A 25,077-nucleotide genomic window follows, 5' to 3' on the forward strand; every position below is an offset into this window, starting at 1 on the left:
TGCATGCCAAATATCCTTGGGCAAGATACTAACCCCGTGTTTGCCTACTGGTGGTGGTCAGAGGGCCCGGTGGCGCCTGTGTTCGGCAGCCTCACCTCTGTCAGTGCGCCCCAGGGCAGCTGTGGCTACAATGTAGCTTGCCATCGCCAGTGTGTGAATGTGTGTGTGAATGACTGAATGTAGTGTAAAGTGCTTTGGGGTCCTATGGACTAGAAAAGCGCTATACAAATGCAGGCCATTTACCATTTAGGCCTCTACTGCAACTGAGTTAGATTGCTTCCTTTTCTTAAAAGTTTCTGCTAGAGTTTTTTCTTTCTCAAAGAGAAATGTACAGTGGGGCAAAAAAGTATTTAGTCAGCCACCGATTGTGCAAGTTCCCCCACTTAAAATGATGACAGAGGTCAGTAATTTGCACCAGAGGTACACTTCAACTGTGAGAGACAAAATGTGAAAAAAAATCCATGAATCCACATGGTAGGATTTGTAAAGAATTTATTCGTAAATTAGGGTGGAAAATAAGTATTTGGTCACCTCAAACAAGGAAAATCTCTGGCTCTCACAGACCTGTAACGTCTTCTGTAAGAAGCTTTTCTGTCCCCCACTCGTTACCTGTATGAATGGCACCTGTTTGAACTCATCATCTGTATAAAAGACACCTGTCCACAGCCTCAAACAGTCAGACTCCAAACGCCGCCATGGCCAAGACCAAAGAGCTTTCGAAGGACACCAGGAAAAGTATTGTAGACCTGCACCAGACTGGGAAGAGTGAATCTACAATAGGCAAGCAGCTTGGTGTGAAAAAATCAACTGTGGGAGCAATCATCAGAAAATGGAAGACATACAAGACCACTGATAATCTCCCTCGATCTGGGGCTCCACGCAAGATCTCATCCCGTGGGGTCAAAATGATCATGAGAACGGTGAGCAAAGATCCCAGAACCACACGGGGGGACCTGGTGAATGACCTGCAGAGAGCTGGGACCAAAGTAACAAAGGTCACCATCAGTAACACACTACAACGGCAGGGAATCAAATCCCGCAGTGCCAGACGTGTTCCGCTGCTGAAGCCAGTGCATGTCCAGGCCCGTCTGAAGTTTGCCAGAGAGCACATGGATGATACAGCAGAGGATTGGGAGAATGTCATGTGGTCAGACGAAACCAAAGTAGAACTTTTTGGTATAAACTCAACTCGTCGTGTTTGGAGGAAGAAGAATACTGAGTTGCATCCCAAGAACACCATACCTACTGTGAAGCATGGGGGTGGAAACATCATGCTATGGGGCTGTTTTTCTGCCAAGGGGACAGGACGACTGATCCGTGTTAAGGACAGAATGAATGGGGCCATGTATCGTGAGATTTTGAGCCAAAACCTCCTTCCATCAGTGAGAACTTTGAAGATGAAACGAGGCTGGGTCTTCCAACATGACAATGATCCAAAACACACCGCCCGGGCAACAAAGGAGTGGCTCCGTAAGAAGCATTTGAAAGTCCTGGAGTGGCCTAGCCAGTCTCCAGACCTCAACCCCATAGAAAATCTGTGGCGGGGGTTGAAAGTCCGTGTTGCTCGGCGACAGCCCCAGAACATCACTGCTCTCGAGAAGATCTGCATGGAGGAATGGGCCAAAATATCAGCTACTGTGTGTGCAAACCTGGTAAAGACCTATAGTAAACGTTTGACCTCTGTTATTGCCAACAAAGGTTATGTTACAAAGTATTGAGTTGTATTTTTGTTATTGACCAAATACTTATTTTCCACCCTGATTTACGAATAAATTCTTTACAAATCCTACCATGTGGATTCATGGATTTTTTTTTCACATTCTGTCTCTCACAGTTGAAGTGTACCTCTGGTGCAAATTACTGACCTCTGTCATCATTTTAGGTGGGGGAACTTGCACAATCGGTGGCTGACTAAATACTTTTTTGCCCCACTGTATGCTTAATTTTGGGTTGAAGTCAGGTGACTGACTCAGTCAATAATAACTAATGATTAAATGCAGTGGTGTATAAACACAGAATGAAAAGAGGTGATTGAAGAAGCATCATGGGAAGCCCCCAGCAGTAGTGTGTGATCTGGATTAATGGATACCTGGGTATCATCTGCATAGCAATGAAAAATGCATGCTATGCCTTCTAATCATACTGGCTAAGGGAAGCATGCATAATGTAAACAGAAGTGGTTTCAGCACGAAACCTTGTGGAACTCCATAATAGGGCTACCACAGTTAGTCGACTAGTCACGATTACGTCAACTATGAAAATCGTCGGCGACTAATTTAATAGTCGACGCATCGTTTGAAGCTTTGTAAGATCCCAAAAGACGCAGGAATAAGTAGTAGGATTTAAGAGTGTAATAATGGACTGAAACAGAAGATGGCAGCACTGTATGTACAAGGATGCCAGCTGCAGTTAAACGCCGAAGAAGAAGCAGTGTCCGGTATCGTAGCTGTGTCCAAATTCAGGAACCGCATCCTCCTGTGCCCGCATTTGTAGGCCAATTACATTACAGCGACACGACGAAGACTGTCCAAATTCGAAGACTCCGACAAATGTGGCCTTCATTTCCCCAGATTTGAAGGATGGGTCCGGGTGTATAATTCGTGGCCCAACCTATCCCAGAATTCATAGCGCACCCCTGCTCAGTTTCCAACAATGGCGGCAGCTAGTTAGTTTTAATTTTACTCTTATTATACTTTCTGGGTCACAAAATAAACGTTTAACATATTTTCAGGCGAGAATGTAGCTGTGTAAACTTAAAATATCTGCTCAGTTTATCAAGACACCACATATTTTCAAAAGCACTCCGATGTTTTTGGAGACGTCTGTTACCCACCAGCTCGATAGCTAGTCGGGGTTCAAGGCTCACTAGAGCCGGTGAGAACACCGGACTCCCGGCAAATCGTTTTCAAACCCACTGCCGTCTTTCGCTACTCAGGATAAACATGAAATATGAGTCACTTAGATAACTTAAAAATGTTATTGTTTGGCTTTTTTCAGTATTTTATTTGTTCCTGAGTAAATCAGTTTGGCTGAGATTAAAGTTATAGTTTTTACACAGCTGAATAACGTCAAGCAGACAACTGATTATCAGAAGTGTGAGATGCTCAAGAATATACTCCGGTGTCCTGTTATATTTTAGATAGTAAGTAGCAGACGGCTGAGTTTATTAAACTTCACCGAAACAATCTGCAAATTTAATTAAAATTGAATAAATTATCATCTTGTCTTTATTTTTAGTTAGCACATACCTTAAACACTTAAAGCTGTAAGCTAATGATAGTTATATAAGAGCAGAATAATGCTGGTGCAATAAGCTGTACGTTTTACATCCAATGGATGCATGATCTGATTAGTCGACTAATCGCAAAAATAATTGGTGACTAGTCAACTATCAAAATAATCGTTTGTGGCAGCCCTACTCCATAATTAACCTTAGCATGAGAAGAGGACTCCTCATTTACATGAATAAACTGGAGTCTATTAGATAGATATGATTCAAAGCACTGCAGCACAATGCCTTTGATACCTACAGCATGCTCTTATTTCTTTAATAAAATATTGTGGTCAACAGTGTTGATTGCTGTTTCTTTACTGTGATTAATTCTGTATACTGACTAAACTCTTCAAAAAAAAAAACAACCATTGCTTGAGATAAAAGGAAGGTTGAAGATTGGTTTATAATTAGCTAATCTAGCTGGGTCAAGTGACAGATTTTTAAATTTAATGGTTTAGTTACTGCCAACATAAAGGCCTGTGGTAGGCAGCCCATTAACAGAGATATATTATTCACATTTAAGATTGAAACACTAATTAATGGTAGGAATAGTAGGAATGAGGGTTTAATAGACATGTTGATGGTTTGGAAGCAATTATTGAAGTTAACTCAGAGAGATCAATTGTAGAGTTTAAGTAGTACCGAACCATAATAATGGTCTGTGTTTTGAGGATGACTATCTTTTTCTCTGATGATGACAATTTTATTTGTACAGAAATTTGTGAAATCATTAGTTAAAATTACGGGAATGCTTGTCTTAAAAGAGCTCTGACTCCTTGTTAACCCTGAATAAAAATTTTAAAAAGAGACCTGAGGTTGTTTTCTTTTTAAAGAGCAAGAAAATCTTTTTCTCAGGCTAAATGAAGATTTGTGTTTGTGAGTCAAGCACTAGTGATTTGAGGGTTTCTCTTTTCAGAGCCACAATATCCAGGGTTGTACACAATGGGGATGTAATTAATGAGATAATCAGCCTCTGCATTGGAGTTGTGCATGCAATTGAAGACAACAGTGGAGAAATTACATCCTTGAATGCGGTAACAACACTTTCAGAAAGACATCTACTGTATTGACATTTATTCCAGACTGCTCTGTAATCTGTAAATTTAAAAGTTATTAAGAAGTGATCAGACAATAAAGGGTTCTCAGCGAATGCTGATAAGTAGTGTTCTGGTTCTATGTTCTATGTAAGATGTCAGAACATGTTCAGTATGGTTAAAGTGGTGTGTGGGCTCACTTACATTTTGAGAGAAGTCAATTGAGTCTAATAGTAGATTAATTCTAGTGTTGAGGCTGTCATTATCAGCATCTACATCAATGTTAAACTATAATTACTGAGCACTAACTCAAACAAAATGTTGAAGAATTCAGAACCAAGAGATACCAACAAACAAAACTGTTCTTTGTGTTTTCCAGTTTGGTGTAAAAGGCTGAAAGTTAAGGTTTCAAATTTTGTCTGGGTCCTTGGTTGATTAATAAGCTGGCTGGCTTAAACATGGATTTTAAGAATCCATGTTTAACTGTTTTACACTTTGGTACAGTCGAGGATGCTTTATTATTCTTACTTTGCGATTTTCTTTTATGCTTGAATCATTATTTGCCGCTTTTTTGGTTTGCTTTTTGGTAGTCTGGGAGCAGTCATAGTATCAATGGACATGTGGCTTTGGGGGGGATTAGAAACGTCTACTTTCACAAATTTACAGTTAAACAGTGTATTACCACAAAGACACTCCATGTAATTGCTAACTTAACCCCATTTATTCACCAACTGATATCAGACAGATGGTAGAATTATTCCATCTTTTTGCTGTTTTAACGCCATCTTGGCACATCAAAGACACTTTGAAGATGTGCAAGTGGTTGCTGACCTGATCCCCGTCTTCCAAGCAACCATTATAAAGTCCTATTGACTGCAAGTTAGCTTCACACAGTGACAATAATTTGGGTTGTGCCATGGTCTTGGCCACAGTTTTCCCTGTTGTGACTGTAGCATGAAGAATGAAAAGTGTGCCATTTGTATTGTGAAGTGCCATTCTATTAGTACTACAGGCTTAGAGTCTGAGAAAAATAAACATCTGTACACACCAGATTTCATCCTGGTACTGCTATCAGCACTCCATCAATAAAAACTGAAGATCTGGTTCTACTAGCAGCTGTACGTGGCTTAACATTGTCTCCACTATATTTTACAGATAATTTGTTACACATGGATAATTAGCCCTTCCTTTCATTTTCCATGCTTTTCTCTTCACATCATCCAAGTTAAACCTCGGTTTAAAATTCTTCTATCACATTGATAAGTCTGTTTTATTTTTCAGCCTAATGATGGTCTTTTCACATCCAATGACACCTGTTTGATCTGCATTTTAAGAGTTTTCAGGAACAACTACCAAATGCAAATTCTACACTTAAACTTTCAAAATTTTATCCCCTAATTTGTCATAAGATAAAGGAAAACAGCTTATGTGATATTACTTTTGAGCATTTAAAAAGAGAGGGGATGTGTAAAAAATGTGTTTATTATTTTTTTTAAACCCCTTTAATTAAACCCGAAATTCAATACTCAATTATACCTTGATTGCTTAATTTTCAATACAATGCGGTCATGTAGACAGGCAAAATTTAAAAACAAGTCTTATTGTCCAAATACTAGACTAGACCTAACTATATATTCGAAAATATATTCACACAGGATGGCCTTCAGGATTTTATTCTAATTGTTTTTATTTTGACAAATAAACTATTATGTTACAGTTTTAAAATGAAAGGAACCCCTCATTAAATACATGTCTGAAAAAACTTCTATTATTGTTTAGAAAAATACTTCGTACACTAAGTCTGGTGGCTTGCCATGTGTGTTTGTGCTCTAAGCCCAATTAGAGGTGGCATAAATTTAACAGGACTATTTTTCAGGAATTCTGCCATAGTTTGAGATCTCACTGATTAATTTGGTCTGTAAAATGTTTTTATAGCCAGCAAAAATAATGGCTACAACGATACGACTGAGGCCCTGATTGTAAAAAACAAAAGTGTTTTAGGGGAGCAGACTTGGTGACTGAAGATGGACAATGACACAATTGTACAAAAAATATTTAACACGTTTAAGGTACTCAAAGCAGTTAGTATTGAAATTTTTTTTTTAAAGCTTCATACATTTTTAGTTTAGCTCTTTATTTGTGCTGGGTATTAAGAGCTGGTCCCAAATTCAGCAAATGGTTGGAAACCAAAGCACTGATATGCTCCCACACAAATACAGCTGCTCTTGGTTCTTAACTATCTAATTTATTTTCACTCTTTATTTAACCTTAAGTTATCTGGCACTTTTATAGCTCAGTGTAATAACACTTTATAGCAGGCTCCTTGAGATGTCGGTGTCTGTTTATGTTCTATATCTCTTCACAGTAACAGAAAGGTTCATGTGTAGTAATATAGCTAATGTACAGTAGTTTGTCAAAATGATATGGTCACACAAGAGGCAGCTGCACATTTGTAAAATTATTCGTTTATTTTGCTAGTTTAAAAAAGTTTTACAACAAAATTAAAACAGAACTTGAATTTAATTGTTATTCGATTACTTGTTATCTGAAGCATTTATCTGAAAAGTTGTATTAATATTGATTTACTGATTGATGATCATACATTTGCATGATGTATCTGCAATACATCAAAACTGGAATTATCAAGAATAATTTTTATACAATTGAAGCATTACCTAAAGCTTAGCTAGGGAATTATAATCTTGATACAAATGGAATATTTTAAAACTGTCATGCATAAATCAAAGTCAGTGGTTTCTGTGGGGGTAGAGACTTGGTTAAAAGCTGTAAAGTCCCTGGGTGAATGGCGAGTTGCAATGAGGCCCAAAGTGGACCCAGTGTCATTAGAAAAATTTAAAAGTAGCAGATGTATTGTTCATCTGCTGTCATGATTCTTATTACTACCACAGACCCACCAGTTAATTAGCTGGACAGTTTTCAGACAGAAGCAGCTGTGGGCAACATATTGAGAAACAGGGTGCGAGGGAGCAGGCAGCTAGGAAGCGGTATACAGACATAAGAAAATTTGAGATGAGTGCGTGGGGAGGGGGGACGACTGAGAGCTTGAGCACCATCAAAGGTAATATAAACATAATTAACCCCCTAATTATAGTATATGTCTAAGTCTTTATCTGTGTTCCTCAAGCTATTATCATCTACAACCATAAGTCTGGACTAAATTACCTAGCACGATGACGTCCTTAAGGCTAAGAATGAATCAGCCTTGATAACTCTTTCTTTGTTGTGTGTAAGCTACACCTCAGTAACTGACCTCTGAAACCTCTTTCAGGCACGTGTGTCCTCAGCTCTCGTTAGCTGTGTACTACCCCGATAAAGTGGCTGCAGTCACAATACCATTCAAATGTCAAGACCGTAATTTAGAAACTGCATTTTTCTAGAGAGTGCTGGATAATTGGTATTACATTAAATACAACTAAGTAAAACATTATTAGAAAGTATGTGTGCACGATCCATATACCATATACATATATGTTTTTATATATATATGTATACATGCACTTGTGTGTATGTGCTTGCAAGGCGTCAAAACATATTTTGCATGCATGCGTCTGAGTGTGGGCAAGCTATGTGTGCGTGTGTGTGAGTGAGGGAGGGAGAATGTGTGTGATGCTCTGTTCTGTATGCCTCAGAGCCTTTGCCAGCTGGAATCAGAAAGGTTGACCTTGGTCATAAATATCTAATCAGTGTTTGCTGTCCATGAAAAAGTTCAATTTATTCCCAACCCAATGGGAAAATGCCTCTCTCAGACCCTCTCCCCTTTTCTAGCAGACAAAAAGAAATGCAACGCTGAGAGGCGGTGAGGGGAACCTTAACCTGGTATGGATGAAGTAGGACAGAGGCTACGCCAGAAAAAAAAAACAACAATGCTCATCAGCTGCTGATGAGAAGTCATCACCGGGAAGTTACAGATGGACGGCTTTCACAAAGCCTCTCATTGTTTGTTTGGTCTGAAAAGAACTGTGATACGATACAACGAAAAACCTATCACAGACAGCAAAATATTGGATATTATGTGTTTGATACTGTCAAACAGAATAAGTGCCAAACTAAAATTGTTGGCTTAGATACCCGAGCTTCTCATACGTCCTTATTTTGACATTTTCTGAAACAGCAAGACCACTTTCCTTGTCTGATGTACCGCATTAAAATTGGGGTTTTTTTACTAAGCAAAGAGTTTTCAGTTATGTGTGTGCACAGTGTGTCAAAGGAGAGAGCCAAATATAAAGTGACACTAGCCTGAGATACATACTAAGTTCATCTCCTATCTCATGAAAGTCTTAGTATGTGCAAACTCACAAATATTTTCAGACAAGACAATGTGGTAGGTGGGGAGAAAGTACGGGGAAGAAGGAGATAACTCACTGTCTCTCCTACTATTTCACTAAATGAAGCCTGCCATTGTGTCTGGCCTTGTGGCGGCCTCTTAGTGCTCTTATTTGCCTTATTAATATGCATGCTAATGTACCTATTTTATGGCTCAACAGTTCTGATTCACTTTAAAATCAATTATCCATCTGGTACATCCATACCTCGCCCAGGCTCAAATGTGTATTAATTTCAGCAAACATACATCGGCGCAACACAATAAAGATAAATGCCTCGATTAGAGGCAGTAAACAAAGGAGCTAGGGATGGCTTTAATGAGATTTGGCACAAAAGGAGCTTACACTTTCTTAAATAATGAGCCTAGGGTCCCTTTTTCCAAATGCAAATTATATAAAGGAATGTTTCGCTGTCCTTGTTCCAATTTCATTTAGATAAGAGTGTCTCCAAACAAGTTGGCTGTTAATATTCTCACATGAGCACATCACTGCCTTTCTGCCTGCCGTCTCCCAATGGAGGGGAAGAGTGCTCTCCTCTTCGCAGACACATTAGTCTGTAATAAGTTCTGAAAAGTTCACTGTGCTTGTTAAATACTTCTAACAGATGAGATGGAACTGGGAGCGACTTAGATAGAGTTGACAGAAGCACTCAGCCAAACGTATCAACACTTTTACCACAAACAACTGTATAATCACCCCCGTGGAAAGGTCAAGGCTGCAATAACCATGACAGTTAAAGCAACTGTATATAGATAAATGGATAGATAGATAACATAGATAATTAGTTTACTGCCCTCTTCTTTGGTAAGAATAGCTTTGGGCCTCAGTGATTGTTCAGTTTTTGAGAAAATGCAAAACAAGCGACAGCGAAATATGAATATCAGCTTTGAGAGCTGCGGGAGACACAAATGCACCTGCACCTGCTGTGAGAGGGAGGGGCTACGTGCAGCGCAAAATGAGTTTCTTACAATCAGTGATATGTCTCTTTTGCTTCTGAAAAAAAAAAATGAAAAAATAAATCTTTAATGTGATTGCAAATCCATTTGGTTACAGACAGACATACAGACACATAGATGGATAGCGGGTGAGTGGGGAGGCAGGGAGGGAGAGAGTGCAATAGTGTTAAATAAAAAGGGCCACAGGCATAGGCTGGATGGTAATGAAGAGGGGTGGGCCAGCAGCTGAGGTCCCTGTAGATGAGATCTCTCTCTGACATGTGTGTCCCCTTCATTACCCATTAAGGGGGGCACAGTGATGAATCCTTAATATGACATTACACCAATTTTCCTCTTCATTTAGCCTGCTAATGTGCTGGTCTGCTCCTATATGCCCAGGGGCTGGCTGTACCACACTCAACCAGAAATAGACCACAGTGGCCACTGGTGGCACACCTTGAAGCAGCCTAATTAGGGGCAGCGCCCACCTAATGGGGCTATCTAGACAAAAGTTTGCATAAGTTGATTTTTTAAGCAGATAGAAATTGGTGACTGAATGGTGTGCACGTCTGGCATTTGGTCTGGATAAAACAAAACATAGTTTTGCCGTAAAAATTGTATGCATCTGCCTTTTTCTTGATTGACCATCACGGGATTGGCAAAATGAGGTAAAAACACCAGAAACAAGTCTTTTGGTTTATCACCAAAAGATCTCATGGAAATATGCCCAAATATTCATGCAGTCCTGTTTAGATATCTGCACAAGTATAACTCACTTAGCATGCCCATCCCCAGCATGAAGGCATCCATGGTGTAGGGCAGACCCCTGGCTCGCCCCCGTGTACCTGGTGGGAACATCACCTCCTTGGGCTGGGCCTTCTTACATTCTACCTATGTAGACAGACAACAAACACACACATACACACACCAAAGCATTAGTCTGTGTTGGTACGCAGCCCGACAGATCTGACAGGGCTGTGTCAGCTCTTTAAGGTGGTTTTCTGTTTGACTTGCACAGTGCTAGATGTTTTCCATAGAGAGAGAAGGGGAAAAAACAGACTGAGCAAATCTGAACACCTCACATTTTAGAGCAAAGTCTCTAAGGAAAACTTACAATCTTCTCCTGCATTAAAGCAAAGGTTATTGCTCCAGTGAGCATGTGCCCAAACCCTCAGGGAAATACAGGCTAAATACTTGAGTTTCCATGAGTTTCTAAAACATAAAGGTAGGAGAAGTTCTGCTCTCCAGACTCCCACAGTGTGGAAGTATGTCCAGACTCTTTCTTTTTTTTAACAAAAGGACTAATCTTCAAACAAGTCCTGTCATTTGACAAATCGTTATTCCTTTGCTATCATTTTTCATTGACCTTAAATGTTTTTGGGTGTTTTTGTTGCAAAAACAGCTTCAAATCCTAAAGCCAAAAAGGGTGTGTTTTGAAACTGAGTAAGGGCTTTGTTTTCCTGTTTGTGTACTGTGCATTTGTGTATTGTTGCTGGGCTGGAGTCCCCAGTGTCCCGCAGTCCAATTCCACCTGCAGCGCTCATCTCTTTCCTGCATTTATTCCTCTCACTTCACTTCTCCCACATACAGGTTTGTTCATTTCCCATCTTGCAAGACTGACATCTCCTCCTCCTACATAACACATATCAAATGAGGGATGTGACAGGGGCAGATGAGAAGAAGGAGGAAGATGAGAGTCCTATTTACCACATATCTATCCTATCTCTATGAATTATAGAGAAGCACAAGCAGCTGACAAGGGTGGCACGGTCTTGTGTCTGTTGGTTGTTCTTTGGTAGGCTGAGTCTGTTCACCATGCTGCACAATCTATTTGCTCCACTGCCTGCTTGGCATCAGCCTGTCCATCTGTTTGTCTGTTTGCCTCCTGGCTCTTGCCTGCTTCTCCCTACTGCCTCCACTTAAACAGGGCTTTCTCGGCTGCTGCGATTCACATGTCATCCTGGCCTGCTGCACAAGACAGGCTACTGCACCAGTCCTGTGCACACCTCAACCAAGGTATAGCCTAGCATCCATACAAATAGGCCTGCGACTCTGACAGGCCAGTGATGCACATTAGTATTCACACACCAGTCATACATGCACAGCGGTAGACACAACATGCTATTTCAAGTTGCCAAACTCAAGGAAAACTTCTGTGCTGAATGCATAGTGTAACAAGCTCTGTACACTGTATCTAGCAGAGAGCGAGACATGTAAAAAAGGGAACACTAATGAAAAAGGTTTCTATCACGGGGGGAAGTTGCTGTGTTGCAGAGCTGTGATTTGTTGCTGTTAGTGGCTCTTTTATTTGAAGCAGACCAACTAAAGTACACAGTTCCCTCAGCCACTTTGTAGCTGTCACAGCTACTCTACCCTTCTTATGTGCCTTGTATGGTTTGACATAGTGCTGAAGAGAGCACAGGTGCTTTTTCCCGTCTGAAAATGACCCGCGGCATGGAAGCAGGAAGCGGGTGGGACAAATGGGCGTGTTAAAATCCCAGCACACTGCTGGGATTTTCAATGTTCACATAGCCGGGTGACAAATACATTCAAGTTCTATCCACACTTTCAAACGCGGCAGCAGCTGATCAGCCTCTTCTAGAAACCCCTGCAACAACTAGCGAGATGGACGCTCAGGTAGTCTGCTGGGAGTAAGACAGAGCCAGGTGTGAGTCATGCCTACATGCTCTCAGATGCGGGTCTTTTGATATTCAGAGTGCGGGTTCCTTGTCATGGATTTAAAACCAGTCAGGGGCCGGGTTCTGTGGTGGTGTGAGTATGTGGGTGTTCACCTGCTTCAGACACACAGGAGGTTGAGAGCAAAGGAGGCAAGAGCTTTTCATAGTCGACTAAATCAAACAGTAAGGAAGAGAAAGGACAGAGAGACAATTCGGAGCCCGGCAACGAAGAACTGCAAAGGTTCAGCAGCCAAGAGAGTAGAGATTCAAATTTCACCATGTGGAAAGACCTTGTGGCACATTCAGAGTATGAAGGGAACACAGGTCCTTATTCTAACGGGGATCATTTTTCAGAATTATAGTTTGTGTAATTTGTCAAGGACTCTTGCATTTATTGAAGGCTGCACAATATTGTGTTGTGAAAAGTCTCCTGATCCACAATTTAAACACTATCAATGAAGGTGTTTGAGCACCATTGCACCCTGTCGAGAAAAGGGACACACCATTAAACTGCCTTGCCTTCCCTGCCAGAAAAGTTATACCATATTTCTCAGAAACGGCACTCACGAGATCTGACACACACACACACACACACACACACACACACACACACACACACACACACACACACACACACACACACACACACACACACACACAAACACAAACACAAACACAAACACACACACACACACACAGTATAAACGCTAAGTAACTAGTAAAGTGGATTCCTGTCACAAAGTGTTGACAAGGTGTGGTTACTTCAACGTGTGTGCTTTCAACATATACTGAAATGTTTCTGCCTTTCATGCACTGATATACCGCAGACGATAGCTTAGCCTTGAGACTTACATCACTGCATACCCAAGATAAAGTCAGAAGGTAACAAGTACGTCTGTGAAGGCAACACTATAGAGTTGGTTGTCTCGAGACCAAGACCGGTCCTGAGACCACTTTTACGTGGTCTTGGTCTTGTCTTGACTTTGGTCTTGGATCCCTCGGTCTTGTCTTGGTCTCGCTGTCTCGGTCTTGCTGTCTCAAATCGACATAGATTTGGAGATTTGGAGTCAACAGTATCCATGACGTACAACGTAACGTTCGATAATGTGTCATGCGCAAAAGCATCAGCTCTAGGAGCCATGCTTAGAGAGTGCTTTGTAGTGAATCAGAAGAGTCGACTCCCATTGAGCGAAAGCTGGCTCCTCACTTGATTTTGTTTCGCTGCACAGCTCTCACACAGTGGCTCAGCTATGCTCCAATTCCTCCATATTGTGGCCAATCACATGCGAGGATATAGGATAATATCATTATGTGAAAAACAGAGGGTGAGAGACACGACTCGCTTACTGACTGTCCTCTCAGTAAGTGAGTGAGACAGTAGACAGCGGTGAGGAGGTCTGTGCAAGTGCATTGCAAAAACACATAAATATGCCTGACACCCGTAAACGAAGCAGCATCTGGCTGCAGTTTAAAGACTTTTTTTGTCTCGGTCTCGTCTCGACTTTGTCTTGGTCTTGTCTTGTCTCAATACCCTCTGGTCTTGGTATTGTCTTTGTCTTAGTTTAGGCGGTCTTGACTACAAGTCTACAACACTGATACTAAAACATTTTGTAACAACATATGGCTTGTGTTTGAAGTTTCAATAACATAAAGAATGAGTTAAACCCTTTTTTTTTTTTTTGATAAACTGTGCAATAATTAGGCAACTTGTTCTGATGTGATCTAGCCAGTGTTATGCTTCCAGTGGTCTTTTCTGGCTGAACTTGCTTGGGTCACTCGCTACTATTTCCAAGTAGGTCCATGTTTGCCCAGATTTTGCCAAGGTTGAAATCATGTTAACGCTGTGAGCGACACTGCTGTAAAATCGGAATGTTCTGAGATTCATGCAACTTAGCAATGAGTGGAGAAAAAGCTGCTAACTTTGAAGGAAGTATAACTGTCACAAGTCATGGAGTGGAAAATTCCAGTAGCAACTAAGCTAACATTCTACAATGTAAAATGTCATGAGTTATCCTAACAAGAGTAGCATGTCACATGTGTGGCAGAAGTGGCTAGCTAACCACTTTTCTGTTGCTATGAAAGATGTGTAAATCAAAACCTGAAGTTTTTTAAGCCTCCACGTTTTTTCTCCTCCACTTGTCCAGTTTCCTCCAAAATGTATATATTTTTAGGGATATAATTGCTCATCATGCAATGATATAGCAAGTCTTTGGTTAATACCTCTTTAGGAATCATCTTGTTGATGCACCAATGTTATTTTATGTCTGTCAAATTGTGCTATTTTTGGCATTTCATTTCATACAGAAATGGGGAAAAAATTATGTGTTTTTGAGACAGACTGCTAGTAACTATATCTCTAAAGATACAATTTAAAACGTTATTTGCTAAGTTGTCTGTTATGTGTTGATACAGCACTGGTGTATACCTTGCATTAGGTGTTTGTTATACTTGAATGATTCATAGGTAGTAAGTGGCTTACAAAACAAACAAAATTCTCTGAAAATGATCAGGTACAAGGACTAGACTGAAAACTTTTGAAAAATCTGAAGAAAAGCTTTAAAAGGCCTTCAGAAAGCCTGGAAAACTACTATACAAGACCACTTTAAAAATGTGGCTCCTAGGAATAAACTATAAAGAAAGGCTTGGCTCATGATTTTGCACAATACTGCATGTCCTTAACTAGACCACCCTGACTGTAGAGTGTGTTCCTTTTCAGCAGGAGGAGGGACACCTACCTGACTACGTCTATTTTCTTATCCAGTTCTAGTTCTTCTCACACTAATAATTAGTTTAATATTTTAAGGAATGAGAATATCCGTATAACCACATTTACACTTTCCAAGAAGGTTAATTAGGATAACTATGCTTGTTAGGTTCCAGTATACATCAACTGTAGACCTTTAATTTTGCCCAAGCAAGCTGTAAGCTACTTCGTTGGAAGCATAAAAGAATCCAAACCCAGAAACCCCAAAAAGCTGTATAATATAAGGAGACAGATCCCATCCCAGCAGACCATCAGTTTGGAAAGTCTAGCATGGTAAAATAACAACAGATATATGTACTAAATTATATTTTGTTTGGGTCCTTTCCCTGGAAAGAATGCTTGTTAAAAAGTCTATAGGGCTACTTGGGATAATTATTTACTTTATTTCTCTATTTTTCAGGGAGAGTGCAGCTTAACAATGATAAGGAAAAAATTGAAAGGATGTAGTGTACATTAGCCAGACCAATTCTGTCCCTGTAAATTCTTTTCCATTTCTTTTTCTAAACTATCCTTGTTCTGCTGTAAAATTAAGATTTGTTTTCTTTTGGGCAGTATAGTATTCTCTAGCTACTAATAACTAGGCTTGAAGTCGAACTTTTGAGGCGTAGATATGCATCAGAGCCTATTCAAAGATGGACTTGTAGTACATCACAAACACTACTTCTGCCATATGTAGTAATATAGCCCCCAGACAGAGAATAAAGCAAACTGTCCTTGTTTTTTGTTTTTTTTATGTGCAGACCCTATGATACAGATCGGTAAAGCGCTCCAGTTATGACCTTTTCAATGCATCTCCCATACATATTAACCTTGTAGGTATGACGGGAAGGTGTGGGCGGGATGAACTGGCAATGACTGTCCTTCAGGGATGAATGTTGTGGGTGTTAGGTGTGTGTGTGCATGTGGAGGGGGAGGTGTACAGCTGCTATTAGCTTCACTAGTGAATGGATTCCATCAGCAGACTGATAGACTGAAGAATGGAAACAGTGTGATTCATTTACTCCAGCTCCCACTCAGAGCTAAAAAGTCAAAACACATGAACTGAATAGTTATGGAATATCACAGCTCTGCCCATAGTCAGGCTGTCAGGCATGGTGAGTCGGGGAGGGGGGGTAGTTTATATGCATCCTAAGAAAAGAAAAAGAATCAGTAGAGATTTTCTAAATATGTAATATGAGTGTTTATTGAGTTTAATGGGCCTTTTGATGGGCAGCAGATAATGGAGTTTTGCTTTTTGAGACAATTACACACACAATTTGACACTTTGATACTCAATTTATAATTTTTTTTTCAAGAAGAGGTCGCTACTGTGTATTTTTAAAACCATTTTCTCTAATATGGGTCCAACTACTAGCATTTCAACGATTTTACCTGGAGCATTTCTCTCATTTAAAACCTCAAGCAAAAGATACACAAAAAACAAAAAACAAACAAAACAAAGGCTATATGTAATGCATTATATAAAGTATATATTTACAACAGAGGCACTTGTATGAATTGTCAGTAGGAAAATTGGGCATCTGAGTGTTGGTACACAGACGTATGATAATGGTAAGAAGTTTTGGATAAAGCAAAACGATGCCTTCAATGGCCTTCAATCTCACATGAGTCATTATGTCTGATGTTATCTCTCTGTCTGGTTATATAAAGGCTAAGGAATATGAGGTCATTCTAAGGACAGGTGCACCCCATGATGCTTACACTGCTTTCTTGTCATACTCCTATATTACAAGCTGATATTGTCTCTGTAGACACTGAGAGACATTCAACAGTGAGACCATGATCATCAGGTTAAAGTCAAATGGCTTCCATCACTTCTTCACTCAGCAGATGTGAACATCACTGAGCTTTTATGGGACATCCTGGAGAGCAGAGTGCAAAGTGGATTTCAACCTCCTTCATCCCTCAAAGCTTTCCTTCTTCAGTAAGCGGTAAACATCCAATTACTTACAGTCGAGAACTTGTAAGGCAACCCTCCATGAGGGACTTAAACTACTCCAAAGGGTGGTCCTACTCCCTTATTAAGCACTTCATGTTCAAAGACTGTTAAAGATTTCCACTCTTTAAAAAAATATTTTCCAAGACATTTTCAACAGCCCAAAGACTTAAGTCTCTCTCTGTAAAAATCATTTTCAAAATACTGATAACACGTTTAGTCTTTGGCAATAACCAAGTGTGTCCAGGGGTTATTTATGCAATATAAGATCTACAAGGGTACCATGCACACTTTAAAACCTCATAGCTTCAAACTCAAATCAACACAGCAATCCCTGCAGATTGCCAAATGAAACTAAGAGCACTATGCAGGAAAATACCCAGGACCCTGTACAGGCTGGATAAAAATCACCAGAAATCCAGCTCTTTGACTAAAAGAGGAAACTGGAAAAACAGTAATGTTTACATATTGTCATTTATGGTCCGATCACGATCAAGTAATGATGTGGTTTGATACCTTATTCATCCCCTTTAACCCTCTCAGGCACAAATTAAGTTTTTGTTGCTAATGCATAAAATAATACCTGCAGTGGTACTTCTGAGTAAAAAAACTCATAAAATATGTATGTGGGGTAATCAGGTTGTTAGCTTTTAACTCTTGCAAATCTGCAATGCCTGCCTTGAGAGGGTTAAGAAAACGGAAAGTGGATTTGGAGAATCCTGGCTCCTGCTGTGTTTTTAACTTAATGGGAGTAATTTTATTCATAGAATCATTCCAATCACATTTTCAAATATTCCTAAAGTATGTCATGCTTTCTCCACTACCAACGCTAATTGAAACAATGCTCCATTCCACCACTGAATTAACCTAATAGTGCACCAAACAGAAAAGCCCTAAATCAATATTAACATTTGCTGTGACAACCCTTTGCTTTTGAGTAGCATAAACGCTCCTCCACACACTAACCAGCATTTGTTCAGGACTCCTGGCAGGTTGGTTATTCCAAGAATCTTGGAGAACTCGCCACAGTTCATCTATTGATTTAGACGGCCTCAGTTGCTTCTGTTTTTTCATATAAATCCGGACTGACTCAATGATGTTGAGATGAGCAAATCATCTCGTCACTGAAGATGATTCTTTAGGACACTGTTTTTTTCTTTTTGTGGTCCGTGTCAATATGACCTATGAATCTCAATCTGTATCGTACAATACAATCAGAGATTATGCTGTGTGCTACATAAGGGTCCAAACATTGAAAGTGCATAAAAATCTGGCACAGTATTATACAGCATGCACCAGAGCAGGCAAGTTTATCCAGCTGGCGGCAACTACACATTCATTATTGTAAATCTGGTATAAAGGCTTACAAATGAGTCGAATCTTTTAAGTACTAACTTGAATTATTTTATCCCTGCAGAACATTAAAAAGAGAAAACTGTGAATCAAAGATCAAGATGATTTTGGAGAAAAACAATGCTTTCCGTGCTTTCAATGACAGCAAAGTACCATATGGTGCTGTTGTGAAACACACGTCGTAGCCACAGAAATATATGGGCTGCATTATACATTTTACTACTTCTCTTTCAACATTATGCTTGAGTCAATACACTGTGCAGAGTACATCTGTATCTCTGCGTTAGGAGCTATTGTATAAACGCCTACTTATATTAGTCTTCTCCTTAGCGACTTGGAGAGTCGGAGCTTATTCTCCTCGGCGCAGTAATTGGCTGGTCATGTCAGGAAGACACAGTGAGAAATTGACAGCGAACAGAAAATTTCTCCCTCCTGTTGTGATCATTTGCTACTCATTCGCTGAATATTGAAAATAACACATTAAAGAACATTACATTAAAGCACTTCACTGAAACCAATGTGACTCCATTTTAATGGCACACTGCTCACTCATAAGAGCCAATACTTGATAGGTATTATTATGAATTATCTGTGCATGCATAACAGCAGGGTGGTGTATGTGATTTGTTGGGGGGGTTACTCCTGTCTAAGAAAACACAAGTCACAGCCGTTACTTGTTAATAAGGTGCTGTCTCGCCACAATATGATATAGACATTCATATATGGGGAAGGTGTGATAAAGTGTTAAAAAAAGTACCAGAAAACTGTCACGTAATCTCCCCCGTATTGATTTTTTTTTTTTACTCTGAAAATATTTACTGGTTTTAATACAAGGGTGGGTGCCTTGGTAGCTAAATCATGTTTCCACAATCACGTGTGGCCCTGGAGGGGATGATCGATACTTTTATCACAGCCTACATTTGCTAAAGCAGGCTAATGGAGAAGTCAGTGCAGCTGGTGTCACAGGTTATGAGACTTTTGCTAAGCAGCACCCTATTTTTAATTATGTATGAGGCAGAACTCACAGTGAACAGATGAAGCGCTCCTGAGAGAGCGAGGCCTCGGTGGCACATGAACACAGGGTGAGCGACCAAGTCACTTAAAGGTCCGGTCCCTCACATCTGAGTGGACGCTGACCCTGGTACACCGCCAGAGCTCCTGAGAGGACATGCAAGGAGAAGGTGGGCTGCCCTGTACATCCACATCCCTCCCAAGTGGGGTGGAATTTCTGTCTGCATCAATTATTCAAGAACCATCTTAGATAACACTCATGGGGAGGATGGATGAGGTCTATTTCTGTATAGTACTTCATAAGGATGAAGACAGGAGGCATTTTTTATTTTATGTGCTGGTGCTTCAGACACCGGATAACCAGTTTCCTCCTATGAGAAACTAAGGTAAAAAACATTTTGTGTCTTAGAAAAATGCTCAACGCACTCCAAATTCTTTTCTCTTTTGACATCCTTCCTAGATGTCAGCACTTTGTAGAAGATTTATTTCCTGTATCCAAAGGAACTTAATGTGCAGTAGGTACTGCCAACAGGGGCTGTGACAAAGGTGACAAAAGCCTTAGAAAACCAGACCTTACGGTGTCCTTTCCACCCCAAGTGAGAAAAAACCCCCATCTCATCTTGTCTGTTAGGGTTTCTAGGACTCCCAGGTGGAGTGACCAGGCTAGGGATACAGCTTTTGCAGTTATGTGGCACTTGAAACATTTTCTGTGCACGCCCTATTAGGTTCAACATGTCAATGCACAACAGTGTGTCACATGCACTTTTGACCACTCAAACTCCCCATGCATCCCCCGTGGTCGCAAATCTTACACTTTACACAGCACTTCAGCAGCAACGGTTAAATAAATAACAACATTAGTAACTGTTATTAACTGTGACGTAACAGCGAGTCATTTCCTTACAGTGACTGTTGCATCAGAGAAAGCTTTGATGTTAATGGCAACACAAAAACAGCCTATAATTTCTCATCCATCTCTCTCTAATCCGCTTCCTCAAAAAACTCCTCTCTGTAGTAATAACAATCTTTTCTATTTATATGTATAATTAGAAGATTCTTATTCTTATTTTTCCTATATCATCCCTTTAGGCAAAGATTTGGAATGTGCATGAAAGAGGACACATGCTTTTCATGACAACATTGTTACTATTTTTTGACATCGCACTTATTAACAGTATAGCTTTGAATAATCCTAATAAAACTATTCTCCTGTATGTGAGATTCCATTTCTCTGGACAGAAAGCGTTTTTGCCGATGGAATGTAAATGCCAGAGAATCCCTGGGCTATGAAAGTTGGCACGACAGTAACACTATTTGTGAGTTTGAATCCACTTGAGCAGATGTTTTGAGCAGCTGGGCTAGCTACAGTGGACCGACTGCACATACACCTCATCGCTGACCAAGTATATACCATGTGCTCATTTTCTCACATAAAGCCTGTTAGACTGAGGTGTATCAGGAGATTTTATGTTTCTAATAATATTCGCTGACAGGTATTTGCTTTCGACTGCTATGCACAGCATGTTCCCACATACAAGACAATTGGGTAACGCCTTGTTTTTAAGTATAAGACCTGTGCAGCGGTCGTTCTTTAAAAGTCCTTGTAATTTCTTAATTTATGCAAGCTTACAAGCAAATAATTTACCTGCTTTGAACTTCATATAACTATTTGCTAAGTAATGACAGTTATAAAAGATTGGATTGTTTTGTGTTTTTAAAATCTGAACAGTCCCATCGTGCTCTTTTAAACGTAATTTAAAAACCTTAATTTGTGTGCAACTAATTTAATAACATACTGATACATAATAGTGTATTTTTTTAAAATGCAAGATTAACAAATTTTTTCAGTTAAGGAAATTCAGCCTCGTAATTGGAAACACAATTCAAGATTCATTTATTATCCAATTACAAGTTCTAACAAACAGGCTGTGAGTTTGACTTACATCATGAGAATTTTTAATTAAGGTAAAAAGGTGGAGAGGGGCTCAAACTATGCCAGCCAGGATATTCTCCAGAGCTCAGATTTAGTAACAAACAAAAAGTTGCATCCACTATTTTTGTAACTTAATTTTTTTATTTTAAGAGAAGGGTTTAGAAAATCTACAACTGTCAGGTGTTACACTTCATACCGTTGCGTGATTTTTGTGTGTTCACACGGTGCTGCGTCTACAAATCAAAGGCTCTGAAGCATTTGATTGTGACACGCTACCTTCCATGCACACACAGTTATTTCTGTCACACTCTGGCTTTTTGTGTTTCGGTCCTGAGCGCTGACTGTGATGCAGTGCCGAGACACGCGGGGACATATACTGGGGGTCATGTGTGACCTAGAGTGGTCCCTGGTGAACACGGTTCTACTACACTGGTCCTGTCAGTCACGTACCCGGTCAGTCAGTCATTTCCAGGGAAGAACTGTGAAAGAGAGTGAAGAGAAGGAGCACTGCTGAACGGTAGTAAGACGACTATTCCTCCAATCAATTGCCGTCCGCAAACGTGCTTAAATGGCGCAGGATTTCTTAAGACGCCTGCAAGGTGGAACTGGGTGAAGGAGGACCTAATGTCACACTTTCTACACTGAAAACGCTTCCTGCCAATTATCATAAGTTACACGATGACTTAGAAAACTGCTGCTGAACTCTGAGGAGTTCTGGGATGACCATATTACTGGTGTAAATAAAACAAGCATCACTGGCACTCTGTGGAAGGTGTTAATCCCTGACTAATGAACTCGGCTTCTGCCAGTAGCCTCCCTGTTGGATCCCTGGACATCTCTACCTGTGTATGCGTGTGTGTGTGTGTGTGTGTGTGCGCATGTTAGGGGATTCAGAAAGAGAGGGACAGGCTCCACTCTCCTGTCCCTCAGCCTGACAGGCAGAACTCAGCCACACAATTTCACGGTTTGTGGGCAGTACACACCACTGCTTTCACATCCCTGAGACCCAGAGACCCACAGAGTGTCTATATGTGTGTGTGCGTGTGTGTGTGTGTGTGTGTGTGCTAGCCTGTGCATATGAACATGGACACACACATACGCACCCACACCAGCTGTGCTATTAATACTAAGGAAAGAAGAAATCAAATATTAATCCTTCGACGTCCACCTGGAATTGGAAAAAATATAATGCGCAGACTTACCATTTTGTTATTGATTTCATGAAAATGAATTTCACAGACTTTCTCTACGATGTCTTCACTGTCAAATGTTATGAAACCAAATCCTATGTAGAGAGAAACAGAAGAGGGAGGGGGCACAAGAAGAGACCGGGTTAGTGGAGAACCTTCACAAAACTTCAGTAAGTAAAATAAAAAAAAATAAAAGATGGAATATTATCATGAGCCAGATCCAGAAACTATGCAAGCACATCTGTGGAGATTGGTTTGGGCATGGAAAAGAACAAGTGAACAAGACAGACATTGTCCTCTTTAAATCAGGAATATGATGAAATCTGCCACATTATTAAGGGCACTCAAGGACCTCTTCTACAAAAAGAAGATGGAAAAACAGCACAAAGCTCATTTAATGATATTCAGTGAGCTAGGGCCCAGCATCTGAATTTCATTAAATGCATTTTGTGTTCTTTTTATTGAAATCTCACTGTATAACAAGCCCTCATTTTTATGTTAATACGGGCCTTAGAATGAATGTGTCGTTGACAGTGGGATTTTCATGCCATATTTATAGGATAAAAGCTTAACCCCTCTTTAAAAAAAAGAAAAAAAGAGACAGAGAGACAACATGGTTTTAGACTTTTGAACACAAGTGGATTGCAATGCGCTCTTCTGTGTTTTGATGGTGATACACAAAGCAATCTAGCATCTGTATAGCTGGGGTTGAAAGGAAAACATATTCTATTACTTTCTCGAAAGCCAAACAGTTAGTGAATAAAACAGTGTGAGGGACTGACAGGGAGATGAGTTTTTTTTTAAAACAGCAAAAACCTGACGAAATAAAATCGCCACGGACTGAGCCTAAACAGCCGTTGCTATAAACAACACGCCGTCCAGCCGACACACTCCGCAGACTGCGCCATCCGTCTACTATTGTATATGTTAACCGTCTACCTAATGTGAGACGAAAGCTAAACACAAATGTGAAACAACAGTTGTTACACGCACGAACATGAAGACAAATCCATGCCTTCAGGCATCAGCTCAGTCATCATCCACTTCACAGGACAAATCTCAAGGTCAAGGACTCGAGGGGAAGCTATTCGGAGCCTAGTTTCCCGCACATCTGCACATATTCGCCTAACAACACATACGACACCACGGGGTATACAAACGAGAGATTTGTCAACCATCAAAGAATTGCTGTATTTATTATACTGAGGTAGTTTATCCTTTTAATATATCTTGCTGTATTGGGCCTTTGCTGGCTATGCTGCAAATCGATGAGCAGCACCACTTTCTGGCAGTATTGGATTTGCAGGATTTTTGAATCAATGTGATTAAACACCTTTATTTGTCAGGTATTTAAACCAAAGGAAAAAGCAATTCCCATTTGGTTAGTTTCAGGTAGATCATAATATTTTACCTTGTACTTTATCCATATCACCCATTCCTAAGCAGGCTGATTTGCAAATATTTAGTAGCTTAAGTGTCTTAATATTCACATCTTTGCAGGAACATGACTGAAAATGAAGTATATTATAGTACATTAGCATCCTAAGCTGCTTATTGCTTATTACTTCATCAGATCATCCTGTAAAATAATGATTTCTTTGTGCAGAATTGTTTCTGCTACTTACTACAGCAGACAGCCTACCACAAACAGTGACATCTATAGTTCTGTCATAAAGTCTTTATCTCTCACTCACGTTTTTCTCTTCTGCTCCTCCTTCACTTCCTCCTACTACGTAAATAACAAAAGATTCTCCTAAAGCTTCTCTTTTGATACAAGCAAGAACATATCAAAACAGTCTTGTCAAAAGAGGGTTGGAAACCCAACGTGCGAGCTGATTAAATACGGACAACATCAGATCTAATGAGATCTTAAGAGACACAATGTGAATATCCACTGAGATGTCTCTAAACTGAGTTGTAGCGGGAGCGTATGTGAGAGGGTGGGGGAGGCAGGGGACAGGTGATGACGACGGGCAGGAACGCAGGGAGGGGGGGTGGGGGAGAAGCACCTTCTACTCCTGCTCACCCCACCTTCATGGCGGGCACAAGGAGCACTTTTGACAACCAACAAATCAACCGCCAGGAGTAATTTGTCATGGAGGTCTGTAGGTAGAGGGAGTGGAGTCTAAGGGAACAAAGATGGAAAGAAAAAGGGAAAAAGGTGGAGATGAAAGTAGAGAGGGGGTGGGCAGAAAGACAGAAAAAGTGACAAGGAAAGAGGTTAACACACATGGCCCCTGTCGCCACACTCCTTCCTGCTGCTACAGGCAGCTCCTCCATCAACTGACAGGACATTTTCCACTGCACTATTATATCCACTGGGGTCAGGGCCAAGCCCACCACCACAGATACTACCAGCAGGGTCCTTCCACCCATGACTGGATCTGTTTAAACGGAAAAAAGGGGGGGAAAGACATTTGGCTGTAGTGAAAACTACCGCTGGAACACACCGTAGCATTCACAATATCACAATTCACAACAAACATCCACATTTTTCTTGCTCGTCGGCTCAGCACACACCTCCTTTATCAGTCCCCTGTGTACTTTCTGAACCTCTGTCCCCTGCCATTGCATTGCAGCTCTTTGCTCTACTATCCTATTTTACAGACCTTACAGACAATTACAG

At 40.4% G+C, this 25,077-nt stretch overlaps 1 protein-coding gene across 8 annotated transcripts in view; it reads right to left on the reverse strand.

The window, feature by feature from the left end:
• Window positions 1-25,077, reverse strand: part of msi2b (musashi RNA-binding protein 2b) — a 279,565-nt gene that overhangs the window by 48,573 nt on the left and 205,915 nt on the right. For all 8 annotated transcript variants that reach the window (XM_026182715.2, XM_080307480.1, XM_026182717.2 and 5 more), the window contains exons 8-9: window positions 22,464-22,546; window positions 10,363-10,477 (exon numbers count right to left, since the gene is read on the reverse strand). In XM_026182715.2, the coding sequence (XP_026038500.1) occupies window positions 10,363-10,477; window positions 22,464-22,546 (198 nt within the window). The remainder of the gene's footprint in view (window positions 1-10,362; window positions 10,478-22,463; window positions 22,547-25,077) is intronic.

Source organism: Astatotilapia calliptera, chromosome 10 (genome assembly GCF_964374335.1).
Source record: "Astatotilapia calliptera chromosome 10, fAstCal68.1, whole genome shotgun sequence".
NCBI classification, from domain to species: domain Eukaryota; kingdom Metazoa; phylum Chordata; class Actinopteri; order Cichliformes; family Cichlidae; genus Astatotilapia; species Astatotilapia calliptera.